Source organism: Mastomys coucha, unplaced genomic scaffold (assembly GCF_008632895.1).
Source record: "Mastomys coucha isolate ucsf_1 unplaced genomic scaffold, UCSF_Mcou_1 pScaffold21, whole genome shotgun sequence".
NCBI lineage: Eukaryota > Metazoa > Chordata > Mammalia > Rodentia > Muridae > Mastomys > Mastomys coucha.
The window spans coordinates 177,132,732-177,153,580 of record NW_022196904.1 but is presented as its reverse complement, the minus strand read 5'-3'; the positions used below and the strand labels follow the sequence as shown (position 1 = coordinate 177,153,580).

General features: G+C 41.9%; 1 protein-coding gene and 1 long non-coding RNA gene across 5 annotated transcripts in view; one reads left to right on the top strand and one right to left on the bottom strand.

Annotated features, from left to right (window-relative positions):
- Positions 1 to 20,849, top strand: part of Armh3 (armadillo like helical domain containing 3) — a 180,397-nt gene that overhangs the window by 50,037 nt on the left and 109,511 nt on the right. For all 4 annotated transcript variants that reach the window (XM_031390496.1, XM_031390498.1, XM_031390499.1 and 1 more), the window contains 5 exons: positions 4,656 to 4,757; positions 10,755 to 10,813; positions 15,446 to 15,511; positions 17,325 to 17,394; positions 18,693 to 18,753. In XM_031390496.1, coding sequence (XP_031246356.1) covers positions 4,656 to 4,757; positions 10,755 to 10,813; positions 15,446 to 15,511; positions 17,325 to 17,394; positions 18,693 to 18,753 — 358 coding nt within the window. The remainder of the gene's footprint in view (positions 1 to 4,655; positions 4,758 to 10,754; positions 10,814 to 15,445; positions 15,512 to 17,324; positions 17,395 to 18,692; positions 18,754 to 20,849) is intronic.
- Positions 8,869 to 10,663, bottom strand: LOC116103932. The gene is made up of 3 exons (XR_004123633.1): positions 10,324 to 10,663; positions 9,780 to 9,889; positions 8,869 to 8,954 (listed from the first exon to the last, which is right to left on the bottom strand). It is a non-coding gene; the product is annotated as an uncharacterized LOC116103932 (long non-coding RNA).

Below are 20,849 nucleotides of genomic sequence, written 5' to 3'. Positions count from 1 at the left end.
CTTTTAATTGTTCTTTTAATTTGTGTAAGTGAGTAATTAGTGTTGGTACACATCTATAATCCCAGCTACTTGAAGGCTGAAGCAGAAGGCCTGCTTGGTTTACCTGGTCAACTTAAAATTTAAAAAGTGATGGGGTATAATTTAGTGATAGAGTGCTTGCCCATCATGCATGAACCCTAGGTTTTATCTCCCAAGACAGAGGAGAAAAAAGATGGGAAGGAAAAAGAAAAGGGAAAGGAAGAATTTGTTTGAGTTGGGGGCAGTGTCATATGCATAATATTCCCAGCATTTGGGAGTCTGAAATGGAAGGATCACTTCAGCACAGTGATTTGACACCAGCCCAGGGGACAAAGAATACGGTCTCCAATCAAAGAGCATCATACCTGGACTGGACCAAGCTCCCTCCACTGCCCCATATATAGCAGAGGGCTGCCTTGATTGGCCTTATTGGGAGAGGATACGCCTAATCCTACAGAGACTTGATGTACCAGGGTTGGGGGATACCCAGAGGGGCCCCACCCTCTCAGAGGTATAGGGATGGGTGAGGGACTCTGAGGGGATGTTAATTAATTAATTAATTAATTGATTAAAAATGAGAAACACTTGTTACTAATGCGCCCCCCCCCCCAAAAGGAAGTATGGGATGATGATACTTTAGGCTCTGAAGTTCCAGAGAAAAATTTGGAAAGATAGTTGAGTAGAGTGTTTCTTCTGTGTGTGTAAGAAACATATAGGGGCTGCAGATATGGCTTAGTGGCTAAGAGCACACACTTCTGTTACAGAGGACCTGAGTTCAGTTCCCATCACCCATATCAGGCAACTGATATGTACCAGAGCATGCAACACTTCAGCCCTGTAGACTTGTGTGCGTGCACCACTACCACCTGACTGAAACTAAATTTTAAAAGAATAAAAAGAAAGGAACTATTTAAAGCTATGTGTGGTAGTGTATACCTGTAATCTCAGCTGGAGGAGCTAGAGGCAGAAGGATCAATTCAAGGCCAGCCTTGGCTGCATGAAACATCTCAAAAAATTAGTAGCCAGGGTTGTGGTAGTGACACATCTTTAATCCTAGCTCTTGGGAGGCAGAGGCAGGTAGAAATCTCTGAGTTTGAGGCCAGCCTGGTCTATATACTGAGTGCTGGGACAGCCAGGTGTACATAGAGAGTTCTTGTCTTAAAATACCCCAAACAATCAAACACAGCCCAAGAAATAGTATAAGCCTGGTTTGTCCTTCTTAGGTAGTCTTAGAATTCGGAAAGAGCTGAAAGTGACTGTACCACACTGACTAACGCTTGTCCTGCAAGGACTCTTGGGTTATTGGAGAGGCTCAGGGGATATGTATTATTTTATTATATATGGTGAAGGCTGTAGCTCAGTGGCCGAGTGCTTGATTGCCAGCACCTTATAAAAGTCAGCATGGGGGCACATGGTGAGGGATGTGGAGAATCAGAAGTTCAAGATCATCTTCAGCTATATAATGAGTTTGAGACCAACCTGGGCTTTATGAGACCCTGTCTGAAACAATTAAATAAATATATACATTAATACTTGATGTTATTCTTCAAATGTTGAACTTGTTTTGTGTAATGTATATAAAATAATATTCAACTTTGGGATAGACAAGATGGTTCAGTGAGGAAAAGTGCTTGCTCTATAAGCCTGAGAACCTGAGTTAGATCCCTAGCTATCAACATAAAGGTAGAAAGAGAGACGTCCCCTTCATATGAATGTTATAACACATATGAGCTCAACAACAACAACACTAATAATGTTTTTTAAAATTTTTTTTATTTTTAAAGATTTATTTTTATTTTATGTATGAATACACTATAGTTGTCTTCAGACACACTAGAAGATGGCATCAGATCCCATTACAGATGGTTGTGAGCCACCATGTGGTTGCTGGGAATTGAACACAGGACCTCTAGAAGAGCTGTTGGTGCCCTTAACCACTGAGCCATCTCTGCAGCCCAATAATGGTTTTAAAATGTTAAGAAATCTAACTTTGATCCTTTATGTGTCCGGTTCATAAGTAAAATGTCCCTCCCTCTTTGTTTCTTTTAATTCCCCCCCCCCAGTCCTAACTAGTGCTTTGCACATTATTATCAAGTTTTTTTTCCCACTCCAGCTCCCCCTACACCCCCAGAGAAGGTTTCTCTGTGTAGCCCTGGCTGTCCTGGAACTTGCTCTGTAGATCAGGCTGGCCTGGAACTCACAGATCCACTAGCCTGTTTCCAGAGTGCTGAGATTAAAAACGAGCACCACCACTGCCTGACTTAGCCCCTACATTTTTTTTAAAGATTTATTTATTTTATGTATATGAGTACACTGTAGCTGTCTTCAGACACACCAGAAGAGGGCATCCACGTGGTTGCTGGGAATCGAATTCAGGATCTCTGAAAGAGCAGTCAGTGCTCTTAACCACTAAGCCATCTCTCCAGCCCTAGCCCCTTACATTTTTACGTGGTACTCGTGCAATATACGAAGCAGAGAAGTACAGCACGGAGGTGTCATTGATATCCAGATCTATGACAGCAAATTGGATCTGTTTAGAGTTGAAAGCCAAATTCGAAAATATCTTAATGAGAAGAAGCGTAGTGTGGATTGCCTTCCCGGCTGTTTATTCAGGTCACTGGATAAGCCAATGGAAACACTGTACTTGCTCTTTAAGGATGAAGCTTGCCTAGTTTCCATGGATATCCACAGCCATGTGTGTGTGGTTGTGAGTGTGAGTGTATATATATCTCAGCTCCGTGTGATGCTGGGCTTTGGAGGCTTCCGAGCACTGCCTTTCAAACTGTTGATTGTGAACACTTCACCCACACACTTGATTATGCAATGCAGGATTTGTGCTTACCTACAACCACTGAGCCTTTAGTGTTCTAGTGGGACGATCTTTCAGATGACTGTCTCTCTTGACAAAAGCTACTGGGAAAAATTATGAAGCCAACGATTAAGGAATGAAGCTTGCTTAGGAAGGAGATTTTAGTTTGTGAGGGATCTGGTTCTGTCTTTATTTTATTTGTCCTTTTTTTATTCTCCCCTAACTTACTTTCTGTAGGGGTCCTAAGTATTATGGCCTTATTTTCAACTTTTGGTTTTTAATTATAGTGCTGCTCTGTAGCCCAGTTATATTTAAAGGTATGTCACTGGCACTATTATTTTTAAAAGCCAGCAGTTAGCTGTAACATTTGTTCGCAGCTCAGACTTGACATTTGACAACTCCGCCTTGGCATGAGAGGACTTTCTGGTAAACTAAAAATACATATAGTTCTATATTTCTACTATATTATATAAGAGAGTTTTCTAGTTATCACTGTGTGTGAGTAGGGTAAAACGTCCGCATACTAGTTAGATAACAAAGGAATGATTATGGGTTCTGAGTCCAAAGTGGCTGTGGTTTGAGATGATAGCCTGTGCTATTAGGCTGTAACATGAATTAAAACCTTTTAGGTTCGTTTGTTTTTGAGACAGGGACTCACTCTGTAGCTCAGTCTGCTAGGAAATATTTTAATATTTCAATACAAAAATAAATTTATCTTGTATTTGTTCTTTGCAGCCACATTATGGGAAAAGAGCCAAGGATTGAACATGCTAATTTCTTTTCATAGCTTTTTTTTTGCTGTGTATTGTGGAACCATAATGTACAGTGTTTCCCATTGTTAATAAATGTCCTCTGCATTGCATTGTAATAAGTCCAGAGGGATCCATAATGGTTATGAATATATATTATGACTAAAACCCCAAACCTAGCAGTGTGTTTATAGTTTAAAATATAGCAGAAGGCTGTAGGTTTTCAAACATCCTGTGCCATCTTGAGGCTCTTTTTGTATATGTATTCCATTTTAGACATTTAAAACACTTAACAAGCTGACTAATTCTAATTTAAAGTCTTTGAATCTTGGGAGCTCTAAGTTAAAGCTGTTTTGGTTGGGTCAGTTCTGGTCTGACTTCCCCTTGTTCTCTTGTCTCTTCCCCTTGTCTCTGGGCCATGACTCAGGAGGCTGGGAGAGTCTGCAAAAGGATCTTCTCTTGCAGACAGGGCTGGACTTGTAAATCCACCCCAGGGTGCTAGTCGATGGAGGCACATGTTCTCTGTCTGATACTGCGCTATAGTTTCCCGTTCTGGGCCACTCTGCAGGTTGGTCGAGTCACGTGTTCTCTGCCTGGTTTCCTGGGCCACTCTGCAGGGCAGAGTTCGGGACCTCAGCCTTGCTCCTTTCATCTTGGTACTTGTTCTCAGGATTGAGCAAAATTTCTCTTTATTTGGAAGAACTCTTTATTTTAAGTGAGAGAGCCATCAAAGTAAAGCTCATTTATGTTCAGTGTAACTTTTTCCTCTAGTTAGAAATGACAGTCTTTTTACTTGGGGTGAGAATGGAATCAACATCCTTTTCTAGGACATTCGGAGAAGAACTCTCAGTACTAGGTGACAGATACAGAACATTGACAGGCTTTGGGGGAGTGTGGGGTAGAGGGGCTCAGAGGCCTAGTAAGAGTAGCTCAAAGTTTTATGGAAAGTACTGGGTCCTCCTTCTGTTGTGGGAAAAGCTTATTTAGTCATTTTCTTGCCTGCTGGCAAATTGGCTATGTGGGTAGAAGTGTTAGGTGGACTATGTTATGGGCTAAGTGTTTTATCTGTTCTATTCCAGTTATAAGTTCTGTGGAGCTCTCACTGGATGCGGATGCACAGACCAGCAATCTACTGATTACCTTCTTAAAGTATAGCTCAATCGTCATGCAGGACACAAAAGGTAAGGCGTGCCTTGGGAGGTGTGGCAGGTGGCTCACATCAAAGAGCAGTGGCCATATTTGGGGCTTTGACAGATGAATCTTTGGGACCTACTGTGGAGGTGATGGATGAGGTTTCTGGAAAAGAGTGATTTTTCACTTCCGGGTGATAACTAGGTGGTGTTGGGAAAACCTGGTGTTGGAGGAGAGTGCTTAAAAATAAAAAGGAAAAAAGTTGATTTCTACAAAAATTACCAAGTCTTGGTAGGTGGATGGAGACTCTGTGTGAGAAGTAGGGTAGGTGGGATTAACGGGCATGAGGAATTCCCTTATGAGCCAAACTCTAAGAGCCTCACCTGCATCCCACTGACAGTTTGCTGTATTTGGTTTGCCTCTAAATTCCTTTTTGTATTTTACTGTTGTTTTCTTTTTATTTGTTTTGGGTTTTTTTGTTGTTTGTTTTTTTGAGACAGGGTTTCTCTGTGTAGCCCTGGCTGTCTTGGAACTCATGCTGTAGACCAGGCTGGCCTCGAACTCAGAAATCCGCCTGCCTCTGCCTCCCAAGTGCTGGGTTGGCTGTATTCTTTTAAAGGAAATCACAAACAACACTCTACTTACATTTAAGTACTTTGGCGTGCATCTTTAGAAATTGAAAATATTTTTCTAGATATCTAAAATGTCATTATTATATCTAAAAAAAAAATCAACAATGGCTCTCTAATAGCATAAAAAAATCAGTCCATATTTAAGTTTCTTCAGTTATCCCTCAAGTCTTTCTCTTTCTTTTTCTTTTTACAAAATTGACAGTTTTATACATTTATATAACAAATTTGAGTAGTTTTCTAGTCAGATTTAAATTTTCTTTATTTGTATTTGAATTTTAAGTCAGGGACTCACTGTATACCCCTGTGTGGCCTGACACTCATTATATAGACAAAGTTGGCCTTGAACTCATAATAAAATCTACCTGCCTTTGCCTCTGTGGCTGTGGGATTAAAGCATGCAGAAGTGTGAAGTCCCGATCTTTGATCTTTCTCCTCCCACTGAAGGCCTCTTCTCTTCTAAACATTTGTTTATTTACCGATAGGAGTGTTTTGTCTCTGTGTGTGTACACCAGAAGAGGGCATCAGGTCCCATGGGAGTACAGTTTTTAGATGGTTGTAAGCTACCATGAGGGTGCCAGAAATTGAATTCAGGCCCTCTGGAAGAATAGCCAGTGCTTTCAATTGCTTTGTCATCTCTGCATACCTCCATGCACCCTACCCCCACCCCCTGCATCCCCCATGTACTTCCTGGCTTCCTTTTGTGTATTTAATTTTATGTGTGATTTTTTTTACTTGATTTTATTTTTTTTGTGTGTGTGTGTGCATATGTGAGTGTGTCTTGCACCTTAGGTCATGTTTGTGCACCAAGCACATGTGCTCTTGTGCAGGAGCCTATGGAGGTCAGAAGAGGGTGCTGGAGGGTGCTGGAGGGTGCTGGAGCTCCTGGAACGGTGGCTACAGATAGTTGTGAGCTGTGTAGTAGGAGCTGGAAATGGAACCCTCTGTAGTGCCTCTCAACCCCAGTTTAATTTCAAATTTCTTGCTCAGGTGTGGATGGGAAGTTATTTTCTAGAGCAAGAGCAATCCCAACAGCTGTTAATTGTCAGTAGTTCCAGAGGGAAGGATGCAGCCTCATGGGGCCTTCCATATCCATGATGAAATGTTGATGTCTGCCAGGCAGTGGTGGCGCATGCCTTTAATCCCAGAATTTGGGAGGCAGAGGCAGGTGGATTTCTGAGTTCGAGGCCAGCCTGGTCTACAGAGTGAGTTTCAGGACAGCCAGGGCTACACAGAGAACCCCTGTCTTGGGGGAAAAAGAAAAGAAAAAAGAAATGTTGATGTGCAATCTTGTGTAGGTCTTGTGCTGTAAGCACAGCTATAGTGAACTCATGAGTGTAGCTGTGCCATATGCAGAAGCTGCCCTTTGCTGCGGGTCTCCTTATCCTCTGGAGCTCACTTCTTTTCTGTTCCTTCTCTGATGGTTCCTGAGCCACAGAGTGGTGAGATAGCTGTTCTGCTTAGAGTACTCAACCAGTACTTATTTTCGACACTTTTGTCAGTTATGGGGTCTTCATTAGGGTTTCTATTGCTGTAAAGAGACAGTGTGACCATGGTAACTCTTATAAAGAACATTTAATTGGGGCTGGCTTAGAGTTCAGAGATTTAGTCCATAGATATTTGTGGCAGGAATTATGGCAGCATGTAGGCAGACATAGTGTTGGAATAGGACTTCTAATTTGGATCTGCAGGCAGCAGGGAGAGAGAGAGTGGGTCTGGCTGACCATCTGAAACCACTCCTAATGGTTACTCCACCAAGGCCACACCCACTCCACCAAGGCCACACCTCCTGTTAGTGCTACTCCCAGTGGGCCTATGGGGCCCTTTTTCATTCAGGCCACCAACCCACGGGCTGTTGAGATAAGAGGCTTCTCTGATAAAGGCTAGATTTAGCTCGAGTCTATGGGTAGGTATAAACATAAGTGGGTTTTTTCCCCTTTCCCTCTCCTCTCCTCTCCTCTCCTCTCCTCTCCTCTCCTCTCCTCTCTTTTCTTCTCCTCTCCTCTCTTCTCCTCTCCTCTCCTCTCCTCTCCTCTCTTCTCCTCTCCTCTGTTCCCCCTTTCCCTCTCCCTCTCTCCACTTCTCTTTCTACCTATCCTTTTCTCTTCTTTTTTTTTCTAGGTCTCAAGTATCCCAGGCTGCCTCAGACTTGTTCTGTTGTAGAGGCCAGCCTTGACCTGTTGATCCTCCTGTTTGTACAAGTGCTGGAATTATATATGTGCACTACCATGCCCACTTGTGTTACTAACTTATAGACCATAAGTAACTTCATATTCCCATATATAAAAGTCAACTATATTATAGAACCAAAAATTTTTAAAATTGATTGCTTTGCTGCTTTACTTTTTGTGACAAGACTATGTATTGAGGTTGTCTGAAGTTCCCTTCAGCATGGTTTGTACTTTAGAAGGCTTTTGTTTGCCACGTGAGCAGGTTTCTGTTATGAGGGTTTTTAAGAGTTCTAGAAATGAAGGAAAAGCAGGTTCAGGGACTCTGGAGAGAGAAGAAAAAACTGGTAGATAGAGATTAGGAAGGTGAAAGGTCAGTATGGGAAATGGAGAGTGACCAGAGTTAAAAGGAGCCTGGGAACGGTGTGAGGCTAACCTGTGCTGTGGTCAGATGGTGTGTTTGCTATTGGAGATTTCTGCCTGAAAATGGACTTCTCGTATTTCATGGCATTCCTTCAAGAATAAGAGCTGCACACGGGTAACTACATGCAGATACTCCATGTAACCAACTCCTAACAACAATCTTTGAGACTTGGCCAAGTGAGAGCGGGCAGGCCAGGATAACAGGCAGGACTCCTGTGTGTCTGAGTTTCCTGAGGCTACTGCTTCTTCATGGCATGGCTAGCTTCTTCCTTTCTCTGCAAATACTGCAGCAACCACAGAGGAGAGAGTCTGCTGGCTACGACCCAGAAAGTGACTTCTACTGTGCTGACGTAACACAGTAAACTGAGGCTCTTAGAATGTAGTTTTAGCTCTTAACAGTTTTATAAGCCTCTGTCCTGGTCACTTCATGTTCATAAATACAAGCCCAGATTAAAGACTAATTAATAGCCAGTATGGGTAGTCACAGTGTCTGTAGAGTGCAATACATTTTGCCAGCAAGCAATTTAAATATGGCTAAGGACAAGGTTAAATATGATGAATAGTTAATTTCAAAATGGCTGTTCGTGGCTTTTTTTTTTTTTTTTTTTTTTTTTTTTTTTTTTTTGTCAGTCTCTCTCCCTGTTTTAGCTTAAGACCTGCTGTACCATGCCCTGGCTACAAGATCGCATTATCATTTCTACTATTATTATAATTCTTATGCTTTTTTTCTGTGGTGCCGGGGATGAAATGTATGGCCTTCCCCATGAAATCAAATGCCCTCCCACTAACCACACCCCCAGGCTCACATCATGAGCTTAGGAGAGCAGAACTAACAGTTTCTTTGTCCCAACAAGACATCTTTTTCTTTTGTTTGTTTGTGTTAGAGAAAGTTTCTCACCTTATAGATGACTAGTCTGGAACTCACTATGTAGTTCAGGCTGGCCTTGAACTCACAGAGATCCATCTGCCTCTGCCATCCAAGTGCTGGGATTAAAGGTGTTTATTACCGTGCCTGGCTCTGAGATACCTGTTGAAAAAATATATGTATTGGGCTGGAGAGATGGCTCAGCAGTTAAGAGCACTGACTGTTCTTCCAGAGGCCCTGAGTTCAATTTCCAACAACCACATGGTGGCTCACAACCATCTGTAATGGGATCAGATGCCCTCTTCTGATGTGTCTGAAGACAGCTACAGTGTACTCATATACCTAAAATAAAAGCTTTAAAAAAAAGTATGTATCAGTTGACATCTATAAAAATCTTTCCTTTAGATTTATTTATTTATTCATTGTGTGTATGTGTGTGTGTGTGTGTGTGTGTATGTGGGTGCCAGGTACAGTTACAGACTGTGTGAGCTATCTCATATTTATGTTGGGAACTGAATTTTGGTCCTCTGAAAAAACACTCTTAACCAGTGACCCACGTTTGCAGCAATGTAAAATGCTTATAATTGGTTTGTATGGTGTGAAGTATGATAAAGTAAATAGTACAGTAATAAAATAAATGTGAACCTCCTACTTAGGGTTTTTTTAAAGATTTATTTACTTACGTATATGAGTATGCTGTCGCTGTCTTCAGACATACCAGAAGAAGCATCAGATCCCATTACAGATGGTTGTGAGCCACCATGTGGTTGCTGGGAATTGAACTCAAGACCTCTGGATCAGCAGTCAGTGCTCTTAACTGCTGAGTCATCTTTCTAGCCCCCTGCTCTTCAGTTCTTAAAAACAGATTTTATTATATTGTTGAATCCTCAGTCATTCCTTTCTATTCTTTTTCTGGAATTTTATGTTTTCATTCTGCTTTTAAGGCCTTTTAAAAACCCTTGGTATTATTGTCTTTGGTGGTGTTACCTTAAAGAGAAGTCTGCTTGATCTTTAAAGTAGGCTTTAAGGGTAGGGAGGAGAGTTCAGTTGTGGAACTCTTGCTTATCACACGTAACACTCTGGTGTCAACCCCAGCCCTGGAAGAAAAGGCAGGGGCATGATCATAAGTGTGGGTATAAGGTTTACATGCTAGACACATATGTTACAAGCTACCAGGATTAAAAACATCTTCTGTGGAAATTCCTTTGCCTAGGAGGGGAACAGGACTTCAGTACTATCCTGTTTTTTGTTTGTTTTGTTGTTTTTTTGAGACAGGGTTTCTCTGTGTAGTCCTGGCTATCCTGGAACTCACTCTGTAGACCAGGCTGGCCTGGAACTTAGAAATCCACCTGCCTCTGCCTCCCAAGCGCTGGGATTAAAGGCGGGTGCCACTGCTGCCTGGCCCATCTTGGTTTTGATTCATGTGTGTATGGGTGTTTCAACTGTATACAGGTACATGCCTGTGCATGAGTTTGTGTATGTGTCATTCCTCAGGCACCATCCACCCTTTTTTTTGAGACAGGTTTCTTACCAGCCTAGAAAACTCACGGAGTAGGCCAGCTAGTGATCATCCAGGATCCTGTTCTTGTCTTCACAGACCTGGGGTACAAGGGTATATTGCATACAAGGTGTTTTACATAAAATTGGATTGAGATCCACATGCTTGCAAGCAAGGCAAGCACTTATCTGACTGAAGTGTCTCCCCAGCTCTTCCCTCCTGGCTTTGTGGAATGTGAACTACAACCGCTCCTTTTTATGATGCGCCTCTGTTCTCTCTGACATGTGGTTTGGATCATGTGAACTACAACCGCTCCTTTTTATGATGCGCGCCTCTGTTTTCTTGACATGTGGCTTGGATCATGTGAACTACAACTGCTCCTTTTTATCATGTACCTCTGTTCTCTCTGACATGTGGCTTGGATCATGTACAGAGAAGAGTTTGTTTTGTTTTTTTCTTTACAGATGAACACAGGCTTCACAGTGGCAAGCTCTGTCTGATTATCCTCACATGCATTGCAGAGGTAGGTTCTACTGGGAGTCTTGTGTGTGAGTTGATGTCTTCCAGAGAGCTCTTTTCTGCCCACCCACTTCTGGTCCATGACTTGAAGGGTTTTTGTGTTGTCCATCTCCTTCCAGAACATGAATTGAGGTAACAGGGCCTTTGCCTTCAGCACCACTGGCCTCCTTATCTGGCATACTCTGTAGACTCAGCATTTATTAGACGAGTTAACAGTGCTGGAAATGTAGCTCCAGTCATTCACGAAGCCCTGGCTGTGACTCCTAGTACCATCTAAAAAGCCTGGCATGTTACAGGCCTATAAGCTCAGCAGTCTGGAGGTGGAGGCAGGAGGATAGAATTTCAAGGCTTTCACTATTTTGCTGTAATAGTGAGTTTGTGGCAAGCCTGGAATACACAAGATTCCATTTAAAGTCAGATACAGCTGGTATGGTAATTGTGGTAGTTGAGAATAGGATGGGTGATTCTGGCTGGCACTCCATCCATTACCTTTTTTTTTTTAAAGACAGAGAGAGGGTCTATTAGAGTCCAAGCTGCCCTGGAGCTCCCTTGTGTAGTTGTGGATGACCTTGAACTTGTGACCTTTTTGTCTGCCTCCTCTGTGTAGGAATCACAGTACCCAGCACAACACCAAATATGGTTTTATGTGGTGCTGGGGTTGCTTCGTACATGCTAGACAGAACTATTCCAGCTGAGCTCCGTCCCCGCCATATTATGCCTTTAACAGTTCTAACCAAAGATTTCAAATGTCTGAAAACCAATCATTTCCCTTTGGAACTTCCCGTGTTGTATCTTGTATTTAGTGAATTGAAAAAGATCTAAGTTATCTTGGGGGGTAGAGAACAGAAGAGAAACAGGAGAATGGTTGTATTTTGGTGGTAAGTAAGACCTGAAGGAAGAAGGAGGTGGGGATGAGTCACATTTCTGTAACCAAATTCCAAGTAAGTAACAGTTTTCTTTTTTCTTTTCTTTTCTTTTTCTTTCTTTCTTTTTTTGTTTTTTGTTTTTTTGTTGTTGTTGTTGTTTTTTTTTTGTTTTTTTTGTTTTTTTGAGACAGGGTTTCTCTGTATAGCCCTGGCTGTCCTGGAACTCACTCTGTAGACCAGGCTGGCCTCAAACTCAGAAATCCGCCTGCCTATGCCCCCCAAGTGCTGGGATTAAAGGCGTGTGCCACCACCACCTGGCAAGTAGCAGTTTTCATGTGGAGCCATGGTTCCCCTGATAAAGGCAGTTGCTTTTTTACCAAGACTATGACATGAGTTTCATCATGGGAGCCACATGATGGAAGGAGAGAACTGACTGGCTCTTGCAAGCTGTTCTGTTCTGTCCACATTATGCTTGTGGTTCATGTGTACATATTCACACACACAATAGTGTAATTTTTTAAAAGGGGACTTCAAAGAGGATTTCTTTTGATTCAGTTTGAGGTGATATAGTCTGTTACAGAGGGGAAGACACGGCTGTGGAGCATGACTGTTGCAGCCTGAGGCATCTTTTTCTCTGTGTTATCTGCAGTCAGGAAGCAGAAAGAGATGAATGCTGGTGTTTATCAATTAGATGTAGTGAGAATTTTGGTTTCTTTTGTTTTTAAAGACTTATTTATTTTATGTATGTATGTGTGGTTGCTGGGAATCGAGCTCAGGACCTCTAGAAGAGCAGACTGTGCTCTTAACCACTCAGCCATCTCTCCAGCCCGAAGAGAACGTTCTCTCATTGCGGGTGGTTGTGAGCCACCACGTGCTTGCTGGGATTTGAACTCAGGACCTTCTGAAGAGCAGTCAGTGCTCTTACCTGCTGAGCCATCTCTCCAGCCCCTGAATTTTGGTTTCTTTAAAAACACATAAGTCTTACAAGGATATGTTTTTATTTTAATCTTAGGTGATGGATTTGGGGCTGTTTCAGATTGTCCATAACAGCTAACTAATGATTTGCCTCGTGCACTAGCAGGGGCACGATATTGACAGCTGCAGATAGTTTCTGTAGTTTCTACAAGTATGTGGTAGTTGAATTCTGGGACTCTTCAGTGGGTGTATAAATGCTAGGGCTCCATGAGGCATCATGTGGGTTGTTGTTGGTGGGTTGCTGTAGGTTGTGGTTTGTTAAGTAGTTGTTTGCAAAGAAGAAACAACAAGAAGAAATTAGATATCCTGACTTTGAAGACCAAATTTGCCCCAAGGAAACCCTTAATCAGCAGGAATTTGAAGCATAATGACACTTTCCTCTCTATCCCATTTTTTCTCTCCTGTCTAGTGTTGGTGGTTTGAAGGGGTGGAAGAAAAAAGAACCCACAAAGTAGCCAAAGCCCTCCTACATTTAGGCTTCCTCCCTTTTCTCTTTCTCTTCATTTTGAGTCCTTAGCCCATAGAGTAGTATCAGACACATTTAGGCTGGGTCTTTAATTTCTTAATTTAATCTCTTGGAATGCACCCTCATAGACGTGGAGGATGTCTTGGCAGTGCTTTGAAAACTAGTCCAATTGTCAGCGAGGATTAGCTGTGGAAGCTGCTGCTTCCCTGGGAGAAAGCTCTTTTGGCTGGATTATCTAGACTCAAATTTGTTGTTTGTGGTGACACCCAAGCATGATGACTTGTGCTAGGTTAGAACTAAATTTATATCTTCAGCCTCTGCTTTCAGAATTCCTTGTCCTTGTCTTTGTTTTCTTAAGGCAGTAGTCAAGGTAATCCACAGGGTGTAGTGGTCTCTCACAGGCTCCCTTTTTGTATTCTCTGTGGGAAGATGAGCTCTTTCCACGGGGCTGGGGAGGCCAGATCTGGAAGAGCTGCATATTAACAGTGGGCCTTGTATAATTGCTTTTCAAAAACCTTTCAAAGGAAATCTTTAAAGGAATTGTTTTCACAAATTGTAACAGTTCCTAGTAATTGGAGTCTGTAGGCATGTCAGATCTCAGGGCAGTATTGGGAAATGGCCAAGGGATCCTTATTTCCAATCCATTGTGGGAAGAGGTTGGTTTTTCCATCATCTTTAAAAGCCAGGGAGAGATGGGGTCTTGCCTGCTTCTGTGCTGCCAGTGTAGCAGTTGTTTCCTGATGTACTGTGCTCATTCCCAGCAGCGCACGCCTGCCGTATTCCAAAGCCTCATGTGGCTCTTGCACATGCATTGTCTTGCCCCTAGGAGAGCCTCCAAGCTGTCACAGACACAGCTGACTTCTTGGGCAGATGGGAAGGAAGAGAGAATAGGAAAGCAGATTCCTCTCAGCATTTGTCTCAGATCCCTGGCTTTTAATCTTTATTATATTTAATTTTCTCAGAGATCTTGACCAGTTAAGGGCATCCTGGGAAACTATACTTACTTTCATGGCGCAGGCAAGGGGTTGAGAGAATTGCTCTAGGCCTGTCACTTTAGTTCTCCAACTGACCTGAAAGTAGTTCATGAAGGTCCAAGGATTTGGACTGAAGTTATGTTTCAGTTGGGTAAGCACTTGGTTCAGTCTCTGCCTTGGCATGAACTGGTGTGCCTGCACTCCCAGCACTCAGAGGTGGTGGTGAAGGCAGGAGGGTCTGAAGTTCAAAGCTGTTCTTAGCTTCATCGGAGTTGGAGGCCAGCTGAGTCTGGAGACCTTATTTTAGGGTTTGTGGAAGGAAAGGAAGGATTTGTAGGATGGATTATTACAAATGTATGCATTCATGTATGTTTGCTTGCCTGCCTTTCTTCCTACCTTTCAGCTGGGTGGTGCTAGACACCTTAATCCCAGCACTTGGGAGGCAGAGGCAGGCAGATTTCTGAGTTTGAGGCCAGCCTGGTCTACAGAGTGAGTCCCAGGACAGCCAGGGTTACACAGAGAAACCCTGTCTCGAAAACCAAAAAAAACAAAAAAAACAAAAAAAAACAAATTTTTTTCTTCTTTTCCTTTGTCCCTCCTTCCCTACTTCCATCCCAGCTTTCTTCCTATCTTTTAAAGTGTATTTATTTATTTATGTGTATGTGTGTATATGAATGCATGCATATACACTTCTATGTATTTATTTATGTGTATATTTGTATGAATGCATGCATATATACTTCTGTGTGTTTATTTATGTATTTATGTGTGTTTGAATGCATGCATATGCACTTCTGTGTATTTATTTATCTATGTGTGTGTATGAATGCATGCATATGCATTTCTATGTATTTGTTTATGTATGTATATATGTATGAATTCTATGTATTTATTTATCTGTGTGTGTATGAATGCATGCATATGCATGTCTATGTATTTATTTATCTATGTATGTGTGTGTATGAATGCATGCATGTACACTTCTATGTTCTTGCATATGGAAGTCAGAGGACAGCTTTGGATTGCAGCAATGTGGGTTGCAGGATCAAACTCAATTCGTTCATCAAACGTGGTGGCAAGTGTCTACCCACTGAGTGATTGTCTCACTAGCCCCTTTCATCCTGTCTTTCTTGGTCTTTCTGTTTTTTTTATTTTTATTGTATTTCTGTCTTCCCTTAGAGTCTCATACAGTCCACATTAGGATTAAATTGGCTGTATAGTTAGTTCAGGATGACCTCAAATTCCCGATCCTGCCGTCTCTACCTCCCAAATGCTGAAGATTGGGCATGTGCCACCATGCCCAGTTGAGTTTCTTAAATGTAGTTACCACATCTTGCCTTTTCTATTTTTATTAGGATCAGTATGCCAATGCATTTTTACATGATGACAACATGAATTTTCGTGTAAACTTACATAGAATGGTAGGTGTGACTTTACATTTACTTCTTGTTTTTAATAGACAGATTTTTGTGTGTTGGATGAGTTAGAATGATTCTTTAAGAACAAATGTAGCTGGATAACTGTGCCTAAAGGGCTCAGGGCATGGCTGCTTCCCAGCAGCTCTGTCTGCCCTGTAGGTGTTTTTGTTTGTCACTGAGCTGTTTCCTTACTCACCTGAAGACAGAAAGATGGACAGGCTGGTGAGAGTGCTAGTGGGTAAGAGCACCGACTGCTCTTCCGAAGGTCCTGAGTTCAGATCCCAGCAACTACAAGGTGGCTCACAACCACCCATAATGAGATCTGACACCCTCTTCTGGTGCGTCTGAAGACAGCAACAGTAAATTATGCAGAGCGAGCAGGGTTGGAGCAAGTGGGGCCATCCTGAGTTCAATTCCCAGCAGCCTCTTGGCTCATGACCATCTGTACAGCTACAGTGTACTCATACACATAAAATAATAAATAAATAGATAATTTTAAAAAGTTTAGAAGTACTGGACAGTAGAAGAACACTGATTTCAAAAAGGTCTCATGAATGTGGCACAGTGGGAGGATGGAGGTCAGAGAACAGTCTGCAGGAATGGTCTTAGTCCTCTCCCTCTATCACACGGGTCCCAGAATTTGAATTTAGGTTGTCAGGCTTGGCAGCAAGTGCCTTAGACTGCCAAGCCATCTTTTTAATCCTGTGCCACCCAGACAGTCTGTAGTGTGCTCTGACCCCAGCCATGTAGCCAGAGCCGGCCTTGAACTCCTGCTCTCTTGCTTCTGGCTTCTTCATGCTAGAAGTACAGGTGTCTACTTGATTTAGTCACCTGAGAGGTGGAATGTAGAGAAAATGGCTTATGGAAGATAAAGATCAGGCTAGAGGTGTGTTAAAAAGTATTATACCATGGCTTAGATTTGAAACTTAGCTCCCCCGCCCCCCAGCTGCTACAGTTCCTGACTGTATAGCTGCCACCACCCCTTCCTTCTCTTTTTATTTGTTTCTTACTTTTTAATTTTTTTTTAATCTTATGTGTTTTGCCTACATGTATGTCTCTGTACCAATTAAGTGCCTGGTGCCTGAGGAACCCAGAAAAAGCATGTCAGATCCCCAGCAACTGGAGTTACAGACAGTCGTGAGCTGTCATGTGGGTGTTCATAATTAAACCCAGGTCCTCTGGAAGAGCAGCCAGTGCTGTTAATTGCTAAGCCATCTTTCCAGGACCTGTCCTCTTATATGTGTCTGAGTAGGTGCATATGGTAGCCAGAAGATAGTCTTAGGTGTTGTTCCAAACGTACTGTCCACTTCTTTTTGAGACAAGGTCTCTGGTTGGTCTGGAACTGGCCAGAGAATCCTAGGAATTCCACATGAATGGATTTATGTAGTTTCTGGGGTTGAATTTGTGCTTGCCTTTACCAACTGAAACACCTCTCCAGCCCCTCCTCTTATTTTTTCTTAATTATTTTTATTATTATAGAAAAGTACCAGTGTATCTTTTTTTTTCTCCAGTATACCTTTTTTTGTGTTAACAATGCCACATGCACAACATAGATAAATGAAAGGAACAACATTTGTCCTATTGTAGTGTGTCCTTTGGGACTTGTTGTAAATTGTGTTTTTGTCACGTGCCTTCATTGATGACCCAGAAGTGCTTATGCCCTCCTGCCCACCACTAGAAAGAGAAAAACAAGGCGGGTGCCTTAGAGTAAATCTCTGTAGTAGAGGTTTTATTTGTATGAGAAACAAGATAAACCATCAGATTCCCTTTCAAGCATCTGCTAATTCCCTCTCTTTTCTGCATGTGTGTTTTAAAGCCTATGAGACACAGGAAGAAGGCTGCTGACAAGAATCTTCCCTGCCGCCCCCTGGTGTGCGCCGTGCTGGGTGAGTGAGCAGTCAGAGTGCCATGTTTGTGGAGCCAGAGCAGCTTGGTTTCCTGTTGTGTTCTGCAAATCACCCCATGACTAGAGTGCTCAGTAAAGGGTGCTGTTGCTCAACAAACAAACAAAAAACCAACTTCCCTAGGACAGGACAAAAAACGAATGTCTTACTTGTTACCAAAATTTCAAATTCCTACTTCTCTTTGATGGTCTGTCCTGATGTGTCCAAAGCTCAGAAGCTTTACAATCTGAGATTCAGACATGGAAAACTTCCCTTGATGAAGTTGAGATGGGGCTGACAGAGTGTCCAGAAATCTGCATTTTCCTCAGAGGAGTTAGTGGCACTGTTTTTTCTTTTTTTGAGACAGGGTCTTTCTGTAGCTTTGGCTGTCCTTTAACTTGCCCTGTAGATCAGGCTGGCATCAAATTCTTAGAGGTCTGCCTGCCTCTGCCTTGCATGAGAGCAACACCGTTCGACTGTTAGAGAAGCTCTTGATCCCATTTTTACTTGGGTGGTCCACCTCAGTTCTTAGAAGCTGTAATGAAGACTATGTATATAATAAACTTCTGTTGACCCAAAGCTCCACAGCCTATTCCAGGCAGTGTGTGTCAGTTGGCATGCTAGTGAACTGGGATAGACTGACACCTTTAGAGCTGAGTCTCTGCTTGTATGAATGGGTTCCAAATACTTTCATCTCTGCTAACTTCTAGTCTCAGATTTATTTCCCTTAGGCATTTTGTATTTGCCTTATATGTATGAGATATGCATGTAATGAAATATCCCTTGTATCTACATTTTTTCTTTTTCTTTTTTTAAAAATGATTTGCTTATTTTTATTTCATGTGCTTTGGTGTTTTGCCTGCATGTATATCTGGGTGAGGTTGGCAGAGCCTCTGGAACTAGACTTAGAGCCAGTTGCAAGCTACCATGTGGGTGCTGGGCATTGAGCTGGGGTCTTCAGTTTTCAGAGCCATCTCTCCAGCCCCTCCCTTAATTCTAAATTTATTGGCAGGTCCTTCTAGACATAGGGAGTAAGATCTTTATCTTGTTAACTTACAAGAGAGTAAACTATTTTACTGAAACTTAATAGTGCCTGAAGCATTTTGCTTGTTAATTTCCAAGTGGCAAGTGTTTAAAAAGTGGCATAGAAAATAAGTTAAGTTCATGCAGATAGATGTTAGCAGGGATGTCACTCAGTGTGAGTACAAGGCACACAATTTTGAGAAGCTTTTTCCCTCAACTCATAGGTAAGGAGTAAATTTTATTGTGATTGATACAATTTTTCTCCTTTCTCTTTTTAGACCTGATGGTGGAGTTCATTGTAACACACATGATGAAGGAATTCCCTATGGATCTCTATGTGTAAGTATCATGGTTCATTTTATTTTATTTTACTTTTCATGGTTCATTTTGTATGTGCAGATTTATTATAAAGAATCAAGTGATAGAAAATGTATGCTCTGTGTTTACTTTAAGAACAACTCATTGGTTGGAGATGGTTCAGTGGTTAAGAGTGCATACTGCCTTTCCAGAAGACCTGAGAGTTCAGTTTCCAGCACCCACATCATGCGGTTCACAATAGCCTGTGACTCTAGTTTCAGGGTGTCTGACACCTAGCCTTTGTGGGAACCCACACTTACGTGAATATACCCGCATACATACACATTAGTAAAAATTCTTTAGGAAAGAAAAATCAAAATTCTTTAAAAAAGGAAGGAAACATTTGTGTGTGAAGAAATACCAAGAAATATGTTGGTTGTTTTGTTTTGTTTTGGAGAGGAGAAAGTACAACCCACAGTTTGGGTTTTGTGTATCTCTTCATTATCACTGTTAAGCTTACTGCGTGGAGATCTGGGTAGATGCCTTGAAGTAGATCTCTGGAGGCCATCACATTCTAAAGATATGTAGAATTGGCATGCCATCTCATTTTCTCTGCTAGCATCAAAGCAGTTACTAATATTTAGAAGGTAGGTAGAGGTCAAGAAAGACCTTTTGATCTGTTCTTAGCCATCACAGTTGTTTACATGAGAACATGAGGCACTACTGAAAGTCATCATATTTTCATGGGGCTCAGGCAGGCCATTTAATTTCCTAGACTCCCTGCTGCTGTTGCATTCTTCCTGTCAACACTCTTGCACAGCTGTACCACATTCTTGTCATTCTAGACATGCATAGTTTTCTTTCTTCAGAAGCAGCTCAGGATGGGCACATGGTGCAGGCCTGTAATCCTTTACTTGGGGATGGAGACAGGACGACTCACGGGTCTGACAACGGCACTAGTGCATTCATGGTTCCCTCTGAGATTGCCATTGGTGTGCTGGCGGGGCTTACTTTATTGTGGTGTCAGGGATGTAGATGTGTCCAGGACTTGGAGAGCTGGTCACCAGATTTCAGATTGCTTACAGACTGAAGATGAGTATGTCTTGGTTTCTTGGGTCTAGTGTAATAATATTAAATTTCACTTTTGGATTAGTAAGTTATAGTTTGCCATACTTTTTGGGTTTAGAAGTCTGATGCTTGATTTTAATTCAAAGGCCAATGAAACTACTTTTTATAAAACTTAGCAGATAAATTTTGGCTTATTTTAGATGGAGTCTATGAACACCAACCAGTACCTTAGGGATTAAATATATTTTTGGTATAGACTTTCTGACTTCTTTTTCTTCTTTTCCTTTATCCTTCATTGTTTTAAATTTTCTTTCTTTCTTTCTTCCTTTCTTCCTTCCTTCCTTCCTCTCTTTCTTTCTCTTTTTTCTTTCTTTCTCTCTCTCCCCTCCCTCCCTCCTCTCTCCCTCTTTTCTCTCTTCCTTCTTTTCTTTCTTTCTCTCCTTCCTTCCTTCTTTCCTTCCTTCCTTCCTTCCTTCCTTCCTTTCTTCCTTCCTTCCTTCCTTCCTTCCTTCCTTCCTTCTTCTTTCAGATAGGGTTTTACTCTGTAGTGCTGGCTGTCCTGGAACTCACTCTGTAGACCAGGCTGACTTTGAACACTCAGAGATCCAACTGCCTCTGCCTCCCAAGTTGGGATTAAAGACACGGACTACCACTTCCCAACTCTTTATTGTTTATTAATATTTTATTAATATTTTATTAATATTTTATTAATATTTTTATGTGCATGATTTTCCACCATGTAGGCCCCTGGGATTGAACTCAGTTGTCAGGCTTGGTGGCAAATGTCTTTCTCTTCCGAGCCATCTTTCCAGCCCCCTACTATATGGTTTTGTTTTGTTTTGTTTTTTTAGTTATTATTAATTTGTGCTGCTGTTTTGAGACAGAGTCTTGCTGTGTAGCTCAGGCTAACCTGGAACTTGCTGTGTAAACCAGGCTACCTTCTAACTTATGATCCTCCTGCTTCAGCCTTTTTTGTTTTGTTTTGTTTTTCGAGACAGGGTTTCTCTGTGTAGCCCTGGCTGTCCTGGAACTCACTCGGTAGACCAGGCTGGCCTCAAACTCAGAAATCC